Here is a 10,322-nt window from a genome sequence, read left to right on the forward strand (position 1 = left end):
TTGGTTTGTCCATTATTCAGTCATGCATTCTTAGTTTTTTTTTTGTTCTTTTTTTGTGCTAAATGTTACAGTCTTACATAAGGAAGGTATCCGATGACTCAGAGCTGCCTGGAGCACAGCACTGCTACAAGTTTTTCATCGAGTCTTCGAAAACAGGAACAGTGCTAGGTAAGCCTGTTTACCATCTTACTGCAAAGTCTCCATGAATTACAGTGGAACCATTTAATGTGCCTCACTTCAAGGTTTTCTCCTTCTTCTAGTGTTAAGATTCAGTAATCCATTTAAGATTTTCCTCAGTTTAGAGTTCAGACTCACAGCTTCCCAAAGAAACCATAAATGGGGGTTTCTCCATAGCTGAAGCTTTAGAACTTGAAGAATTTCTATGGCTGTTTCATCTTTCAATCTATACATACATCCAGGTTTTTCTTATACTAAACTGTTCTCTGGGTTATGGAAATATTTACATGTAATCTTTTAGATGGATATCAGCATTTCAGAGGAACATGCTGGTTCCATCTTCAAGTTTGGCCATATATTGTTATAATATGTGTAATGTATTGTTAGAAACCAAGCAGGAGAAATTCTTTAGTACAGGATCCTTATGGTGCTTGTGACAAAAGACTTTCTGCTTGTGCTGTTACAGGTGTCGTTGTGATGGAAGGTTTCCGCATAGTCTTCAACCAAAGCGGAAAAACCATAGGGTTTGCAGAGTCTATATGTGGACCTGCAGTGAGCCTGTCGGGGCCATTTGAAACAGAAACAGGTGCATTGTCCTAAGGTTTTCATGGCCTGTGTTGTGTAGCTTCAGCTTTCAGGTTTTACTGTTGAGCTGTGAACTTACCTTGAACATGGTGACTGCAGTTATATCAAAATGTTGAAACCACTTCAGCATATGATGCAGTTAAACTCTAAAAGCTGAAAGTACACAAAAATCGGTATGGTAGTTATTTCGGTTTAATTACTTTATATTTTTAATTAGTTATGGAAAGAATTTTTTTTTTCTTGACACTACAGCCCCAGTGGGTCTAGGCCTACCTCCATGAACTTCTCCATTCACTTCGGTTTTTCTAGATCTTACACATTCAGTAGGACTCCTTGGGCGGGTGATCAGCTCGTCACAAGACCTCTACATGTACACACACACACAAACTAAACATCCATGCCCTGAGTGGGATTCGAACCCACGATCCTGGTTTCCAAGTGAGCAAAGACAGTACATGCCTTAGACCGCTCGGCTACCATGACCAGCGTATGGGAAGATTGGCTGAGGCAAAAGTATCAAGTTTTTGCCTTCCGTCTGTAGTAACTTTAGTTGTACAGCACCCAAACAAATTCAAGTCTGCACATCTAGTCCAAGCAAATTTGACTGCTGAACCTCTAGTTGCTTTCAGCCTTGCAGCCAGATGCGAGACCTACATGTCTCCTGTATTGACTTGAGAATGTATATGTCACTCTCTCCACCCCACTCCACAATCCATTCCTCTCTTTCAGAAATCGAAGCAAGAAATAACAAAAACTTTTACAGCATAACAGAATGAGGGTTGTTATACTGAATGTGAACTGTACTTATGTGCGGATATATGCCACTATAAGTGGCTGAACTGTATGGATAAGATTGTAATCTCCTTGAAGGCAATGTGGTGTAAAATGTAAAAAAAAAGTAGATAATGCTGTTCCTGTAACAGTCCACGGAGGCCCATAGAGGTGTGAGAGGTCCAAAGCTCCCACATCTTCTAGACAGTCGACTCACAGATGGCGGTAAGGATGTTAGCCCTACACACCGTTTGCCGTTTATCCCCCAGGAATCTTCCTGGTACTCATTTCTTTTAGATGCTGGAAGGATTAGGTCAATTGAAAAAATTCGGTGACCTCGTGAATCAAACTTGCGACCTTCTGACTTGTAGCATAGTACCTCAACCAACTGTGCTACCACTTGCCCCCAGACAATGTAGTGGGCATCAAAATATGTAGTGAACAGTAATTAATTAAAAAAATATTGTAGTGTTTACAGTTCTGTATGACTATTGAATAATGTAGTGAGCTGTAAATTTGTTAGGTGATGTATAGGGTACAGTGTAACCCACATTTAAGGTTTCTGTTGGGAGCAGTTGATCTGAACCTTCAAGTGAGAAGGATCTTCAAAGTGGAGGAAATTCAACACTGGCATTATTGACAAGATCACTAAAATTGAATGTTGAATATGGGGAAACTTAAATCCAGGAAAGTTCTATAGGGATTCCCCTGTATATGACTGTGTTGGAGAGAATCTCAGAAATAATGTAATGATTTTCAGGTCTGATGGTGTGTGTACATTGTATTCACTCTGAAGTTCCTGTTCGTGTTCGTGGTTCAGGATAGCAATGTGTCTGCTTCTTTTGCAGATATAAAGAGCTGTATGAATCCAACACCTCTTCCAAGTGTGAGTCCTTTAACTGTGGCTGCATATGTCATAGCAGGTGGGTTACAGTGGCATGTCCTTTATACCAAGTTTAATGCAAATTTGCCAGAAGTTACTAAAGAGATGTGTATGGAAATGAAAGTGCTGTACTCTTACTTTGTACAAGGATGGTTTGGAAATTGGCTTCCCACCATTCCTGGGCACTTCACAAGGACCATCTGCACAGCTTCCCTGGTCCACTGTGCTTCCTTGGCCAAAGCACCAATCTCCAGTTTACCCACCCCACCACCATTTGATCTCAAAATGGAATTCTATATGTAAACAGTAACTCACTAGCCTACTGTCGTTGAACCCGAAAATGGAGGCAGCATGTACCTCCAGCACATCAGAAACGTCGCCTGCAACTGATGGTCAGCAGCGACGAACAGAACCAGTATCCATAATTAATCACCTTGAAAATCTAAAATCAGTAAATGTAGAGTTAGGTATGTTGTACTTGTTTTCATAGGTAGCACTCAACTTGCATACAATTTGTAACTTTGTGTGTATTTTGTTTACAAAGTCATAAAAAGATAGAACTTGGGATGTTTTGTTGAACGTATTGGCAGCACTGACAAGCATGTATGGTGTTCTGATGGGGTACGTCACATGCCACTGGTTGTGGGAGACGTACGTCAAGCACAAGTTGCCTCGAAGCTCTAGTGAGACCAGCATCTTGAACAGCAACTGACGACCATCTGTGATGTGTACATAAAATGCTTCTTAGCAGGTGGGTGAATTGGCTTCATTTTATTTATATATATACACAGCTCAATCCGCATCTTACATTTGTGAACGGGGGACCTAAACTGAGTGCATAATTCTGGAAATGTAACTTCATCAGAGAATTAAGAATATATCCTGATGTATATATACGTTCTGTGGGGCATGAGATTTGCAGTTGTTATTACTCATTTTGAGCTTACCGTGGCAAGGAACTGTTGAGTGTTAACAGGTTGCATGAATATAAATCATGTAGTAGGCTGTGAATGGGCAAGAGTGTTTTGTTTCAGTGTATCATGTGTGTTCTGTTACTGCTGATAATATTGTCACGCCTTCAAGTGACTACAGACAGGGTTTGGATGGGTAATCAGACTTATTTTATGCTTACAGATCTGTGATTACAAGTAATTATAACAGTTTCACCAGTTCACACATTGCATTTCATTAGAATGCACTGCTGTGCTGTCTCTTCACTGGTCTTCTGGTTCCCCTTCCTCCAGGTTCCTGAACTGTCCCTAGCCTCAGCTACCGGCTTCTCACAACAACTGCTCTGCAGCCATCCTCTCACTCACTCACTACCTCCACTGACTGACCTGTCCTGCTTATAACATCTTGGCACAGACTGGACAGAAAGTACTGTTCCTCCTTTGCTGTTTTGTTTCCATGGAAGCATGCTTGTTTGCACAGCCGTTCCTTAGCAATGGCTGTGGTGTAGCTTCTTCTTTCACAGTTGTTGCATAGCAATGGGTCCACGTGCCCAATATTTTGCTGTTGGTATGTGTACTATATAATGAGGATGGTTTATGACAGACAATTTGTTCGTGTCATTCATGAGAGACGGCATTAAACTTCGGCCTTGATGCATCATTCAGTAACATAAAGGGCAGAAAGGAATATGGGAGAAAGCAGTGCAAGTCAGTTGAATGGAAGCTCATATGATTATAATGGGCTTTGTCTGCAGAATTCAAGTCAGGGGATAGCATTTTATTATGTGGAAGTAGAGAAATGTAATCCCCTGATACTACCTGGTTAGCAGCCATATTTTAACTTGTAGGGGAGAGGGTAAAGTACTGGTGTTGGAAGAGCGTATTGCTTGACCAGCTTTAACGTGTGCGAACTCCGTTGCAGTAACGCAATGCATGGCTGCCAAACATAATATGCAACCATTACAAATATAACGAGATAGTAACAGTAAAATTTTCTCTAATTGAAAATCAGTAATTTGAACAAAATTATTCTAGAAGGAATCACATATATTGAATCTCACAGTCCTTCCTTTCTTTACATCTGGTGTAAATAAGGAAAGTGTAAAGGCAGCATTTTATTAATGTACATATATTTCAGAACTGTGTCACTGTTAATAAAGCAGAACATAATGTAACCTACAAAACACTTTTCAACATGTCCATCATATTGTGCTATTAATTTTGTTCATCCTGCTTTGCCCTGTTAGATTTCATTTTCAACTTTTCTGAGGGTGTCCATTATACTTTCATCTGCATCATGGATCTTCAGCTACTTAGGAATATTGCCAGTGACCTCCACTACTGCTGCAGATGTATTATGCTGTTATTATCATCTTCATTGTCACCAGACAAATATAACAGCAAGACATGAGCCAGTGGCAACATAACACCCTGAAGATAATCAGCCTACAAGTATGAAATTATCAGTACAAGATTGAGGTCTTAGAAAATGTCTACAAATACAAATTAAAGGACAATTTAACTATATTTTTATGATATTTTTAATGGGATCAGTAAAACTTGATGTACAATCATAATAAACATAATACAAGTGCTTGTAAAATCAGTTTTACTGTATTTTTATTCATATTGTCATAAATATATGTAAGAACTTAGTGATGTTGCCAGTTTCATCGGTATGTTGCTTTATATTGTGTTAAACACTAAATGACCACTTAACTGAAATTTTGTATGAAGTATTACTGAACTCAGACTAGAAGATGTTCTTAATTGTTACCCAGTTCTGTTGTAGGTGAGTGAAATGCTTTTGAGATTTTGCAAGAACAATCTTTAACTATGTATTGCTCTTCCTTGCAGCTTGCATTTCTTATTAAACTGCTGTTTGGTTTGATTGTTGCCAGATGTTCCTGGTAATGTAAAAGTCTGGATGTGGTTTTGTATTTATTTTAATAAGCCTCTGACAGAAGAGAAGCTTGAGTTAGTTACAGATTAATAATATAATTTTCTCACTTTGCTTCCCACCATGTGATAAAAAATAATTTTGCCCCCCACCCCCTTTTTTTTGTTCCAGTTCTAGTTTCTTGTCAAGGACATGAACACCCAAAGATAAACTTGCCAATAAGTATGGTAGCCATACTGTTAGCTGTTAAGAGCAAATTTTGTGGTAGAGTTTTTTAATTAAATTCTCTTTCTCAATATTTTTATAATTACATGAATAAACGTTAATTCCTAATTTTAGTGTTATTCCTTATTTGAAGTTTTAGCTACTACAGGTGAGCTGACCAAAGAGTACTTGTGGGCAGTCAGGATAAGGGTGGCTATGAGATGATACCCTGGTCCACATTTTACTATCCTAGTCTACCTGGTGACTCCTCTTTTCTAATGCTGGTGTAGAATCAGTAGTCCGGCCAATAGGAATGGAAGAGTTGGGAGTTAAGTAAGGGGAGCATAGGAAGAGAAGGCAGATGGAGTGGGAGATGATCCATGATAATTTTTTGCCTGGCTCCGCTATATATGGTGATAATTACAAGGAAAGCAGCCATATTCTGCCAAGGAATGGATAATTCAAGTGGGGAATAAACTCTGATCAGACAGTATTGCCTCACAGATTATGTCATCTTCATATTATATAAAATAAACACAAAAATAATTATATATAAATTATTTCTTGATGATAGAGTTTTCCAGTTACTTTTTGATGAGAATCAATTGAGACTGTAGCAGCCATGACTCTCACTGGACACCTCTGAAAAGAATTGAAACCAGGTCCATTGAAAGTACAGTGAACAGTGAAATGAGGATATAACATATCTTTATGGGTTGTGACTGTTGCACTTGTTCTGTGTCTGTATATACTAGGGGGTCCACTTCGTGTATTGACAATCAAGTCATCATCATCGTCCTTTAGCTCCCACTGGGGCACAGGGCATTAACAAAGTGTTGCCACCTCACAGGGTTCTTGCTGAGTTGTTTAATTTCTCCCTATGTCTTCCCAACAGCCAAGGCTTCCTCTCATACTGTTCTCTTTGGCCTTCCTCTTTTCCTTTGTCCTTGTGGGTTCCACTCCAAAGCCTGCTTCTCAACTGCATTTTCCTTTCAAAGAGTATGGCCAATCCAGTTCCATTTACGTCTGGTTATCTGTTCAGTTATTTTTTTTTTCATTTGTCTGTTTCCATAGTGCGTCATTTGTTATTATAACTGGCCATTTCAACTGTACTATACTACGGAGGCACTGATTTACAAAACTTTGTAATTTTCTACTTATTTCCTGGGTGACTTGCCACATCACACATCCATATAATAAAACTGATTTTACATTAGAGTTGAAAATTCTTAGTTTTGTTCTTAATGCAATAGCACTTGATTTTCAAATTTTCTGTAGTTTATTAAAAGCCCCATTTGCTTTAGATATTTTATTTCTTACATCTTCGATACTATCAGCCTCCTTTATAACAATACTACCAAGACAAGGGAATTATCAACATTTTGTATTTCTTTTCCATATAGAGTAAAAGTATTTTTATTATTTTTGAGCATTGCTTTTGTTTTTGCATGATTAATCTTCATTCTAAACTTCCTGGCTTCTCTATTTAAATCACAATCCAGTATCAGTCATCCAATATTGGATCAATTCAAAATACAGTTTTAAAGAAGCCCTGATTTCAAGGGAAGAAAGTAATAATTCATCTTGTTTTCTATATATTAAAAGGGTGACCACATGAAGGAAGATTAAATGGATGAACAAATGTCATGTGTCAGGAGATGAGAAATTCATAGATTTTTTTTGTTTAAAGTCTTTACAGAAAGAGACCTCTTGAAGAGCATAGGTGTAGATGGGAGGTTAAATTTATTGTGAAAGTGAGTTGCAGTCAAGTGGCTGATGACAGAGTCAGCTGGCTGGGCACTTGTGAGCATGTTAATGAACCTTCAGGATTCATAAAAGCCTCAGAATTTTGTGGTTATGGAGAAGTTTACGTTCATATTTCCTGCTGCTTACAATGACATTTCTTCAGTTCCATTAAAACAGTGATATTAAAGATCTAAAAGTTTGTGACGATTGTACATTAGTACACACATTATGTTTCTGGACATTATATATTCTGACATTTTCCAAAAAGACTATATGTTTATCCCTGGAGATAGGGACTAGTTCTATCAATTGGGCCCCACTGAGTAGGTTTTACCTAAAGACAGAGATAGAATGCAGCCTCCAAAACATTGTGTGTTGTAATATAAGCATTACAATGTTCTTTTTTAAACACGGGATGATGAATAATGTCCAGAAACAATAGTATTTGCACTAGTGATATACATTAGTCATGGACGCTTAAATTTTACTGATGTATTTGATACATGGATATGGTTAAATTCTATTTTAGAAATGACCAATTGATGTGGTGCACTGACCAAATCCTACACATATTCACTGACATTCATACAGCAGCACACTATCATATTTATTTGTGCTGAAGTACTCCAAATTTCTAAAGCTTTTTAATCAACTTATATTTATAACATCTGGTAATTTACAAGTTGCCCCATCCTTTACAGCCACAGGCAAATGAGTGTTGAAGTTTTGAACTGCTGTGGCTAACTAAATTGCTGTCTTCTGGGATAAAGACGCCACAAAGTTTGGTAGACAATCGATGTTTTGCAGTAATCTTATACATCTATCTTCAGAACAGCCGTAAAGATAGTGTCAACTGATTCCTCAAAAATGTTGATAAACATCTACCAAACTACACGGCGTCACATACTAGAAAATCATGATCTTATGAGACGTTGAATTCTTTCATATTTTTATTGGTTCCAGAAATCCACATTTTGCAATACAGCCTCCAGATATAGAACAAGTCAAATTATTTGTATAAAAGTCAGCAATACTATAATATTTAACTACATACACACATTGTGTACATGTTCAACAAAATTATAAAACTGTATTAAAAATTTAAGACACCATAAATTCCCCAACAGAGTAACCAGTTCAATCCATTTCACATCACTCAGTCAACCAATCCATTCTTCCTTCCTCCTCAAATCACTGTCATAGGAAAACGTTCCATACACATAAAATATACAATAGTTCAATTTCTATAATTAAAAATAAATACCCCCCTTTCACAAACATACCATCTTTAATTTAACGTATATTCCTCTACAGAATAAAACGTATGTTGTACCAAATATGACCTCATTACTTTTTTAAACTATCTCATTTTTTCTATCTCCCTGATTTTATTTGGTATTTTATTGTATAATTTTATTCCCATGTTCAGTACTTCTTTCTTATAGGCATCTGTTCTGCAAAACTGAGCATGGAGTTTTAACTTCTGGCGTGTATTGTGATTATGAACCACGTTATTTTGTTCTAACTTTTCTAAATGTAGAATTTTAAGAAGGCGATCTTGGGTAGGGGGTTGGGGTAGAGTTTAGGTTTGGTGTACTGTATTGTTTTAGATGAGTCGGAGTAGTTCTACCGCAGACGAAAATTAAACGTGCTAGAATTTCCGTGTTAAAGATATTTTTCGATGTGTCTGACAAACATACGCTCTTTGCTTCCAACCCTATACTCTTAACCTGTGCTCTTAACGATTTTCATGGCCTTTCCGAATGATGAACCGTTCGTAGTTCAAATTTCTACCGCCGTTTGCATTGCGCTATCCTCTTTGGTCCCAGCTTCTGTACGAATGAAATCATCTGTGTTAGTGGAGTGAGACGGAAGGGTGATTTATTTGTGTTTGTGTTGTGTCTGAAGAAGGGCGAAGGTGATTGTAATATTTATACGTTGAACGTATTACGCATAAAGTATGGGTCTTTCGGGATGTTACGCACTAATGAAATACCTGGTGGTGCTTGTGAACTTAATATTTTGGGTGAGTACTATATCTTCATGAGTTTTTAATGTATTCTGCTTAAAACATGCCGTTCATGTACTGTATGGTATAAAAGTGTTATGTGCAGACAATATACCACATATTTATTTGAGAAGATCATATAGGTTTTTGTCTAGTATGAAATACTCGAAGTAATATTGAGAAGGGCCTGAAAAGGTTGAGCCAGTAATGCCTTATTTGGTATCCGTTAGCAGATGACTGTCCACGCCCTGCCATGAAATATATTGGGCGGGTCATGAGTTCGCTTGTGTGGTTTTGGTAGTTTTGGGAAACAGCAAGTATTTTGAAAGTGTGGACCCGTTTTTATTATGTTAAATTATCTGTAGTATTGTAATTTTTCTTACACAGTTGTGTTGCCAAACTATAACGACTTTCTAACTAGAAAATATCTAGATATGTTATTGTATTTTGGAAGGCTTCAGTACTCTAGTTACGGTTATTCTTAGGTTTGACATTTTCATGTAGGCCAGTGTGTAGCCTGCCAAACGAAGTCCTTGGAAGTGGCTGAACTTTTCGGTACTAGCACCGTGTGCATATGTTGAAAACAGCTAAAGTTGTCATGACTTTCAGGTCGTCATTAATTTGCACAAGAAATATCTATCCAACATATTTTTCGAGGCCCTGGCGTATTTATGGAATAGACATTTTCTTAATTTGCCGTCATACAGCCAGGAAAATAGTATTTCTTGTCATTACGTAGTTTTCTTCCAAATAAAACATAAATAAACGGACTCTGAAGCTCCATTACAAGCAAAATGCGTAGACCTAGTGTATTTTTTGTTGTTATTTTAGTGAAGCGTACATTTTTCCAACATGAGTAATTGATGAACATTGTGTTCAGAATTTTTATTTACACAACCGGTAATGCAGACGCCTCAAGTATTCGGAACTTTGGCCTATTTTTTTTACCGCCAACAGTCATGTGCGTCGAGTATGCCGAGCGATTTACTTACATTTCTTTTTACTAAGCTTGCTTTGGCGTGTTGCATCCAGCCAGAATCCGACATTAGATGTAATGTTTTTATGCATATATAGCATAAGCATATTTCTTCCCCAGTT

General features: G+C 37.5%; 1 protein-coding gene across 4 annotated transcripts in view; it reads left to right on the forward strand.

Annotated features, from left to right (window-relative positions):
- Positions 1 to 6,895, forward strand: part of LOC111865896 (beta-secretase 1) — a 24,492-nt gene extending 17,597 nt beyond the window's left edge. For all 4 annotated transcript variants that reach the window (XM_023854332.2, XM_023854334.2, XM_023854331.2 and 1 more), the window contains exons 8-12: positions 72 to 168; positions 644 to 763; positions 2,382 to 2,456; positions 3,007 to 3,167; positions 4,614 to 6,895. In XM_023854332.2, coding sequence (XP_023710100.1) covers positions 72 to 168; positions 644 to 763; positions 2,382 to 2,456; positions 3,007 to 3,128 — 414 coding nt within the window. In that variant the 3' untranslated portion in view covers positions 3,129 to 3,167; positions 4,614 to 6,895. The remainder of the gene's footprint in view (positions 1 to 71; positions 169 to 643; positions 764 to 2,381; positions 2,457 to 3,006; positions 3,168 to 4,613) is intronic.
- Positions 6,896 to 10,322: the final 3,427 nt, after the last annotated feature.

The sequence above is a fragment of the Cryptotermes secundus genome, unplaced genomic scaffold (genome assembly GCF_002891405.2).
Source record: "Cryptotermes secundus unplaced genomic scaffold, Csec_1.0 scaffold1713, whole genome shotgun sequence".
NCBI lineage: Eukaryota > Metazoa > Arthropoda > Insecta > Blattodea > Kalotermitidae > Cryptotermes > Cryptotermes secundus.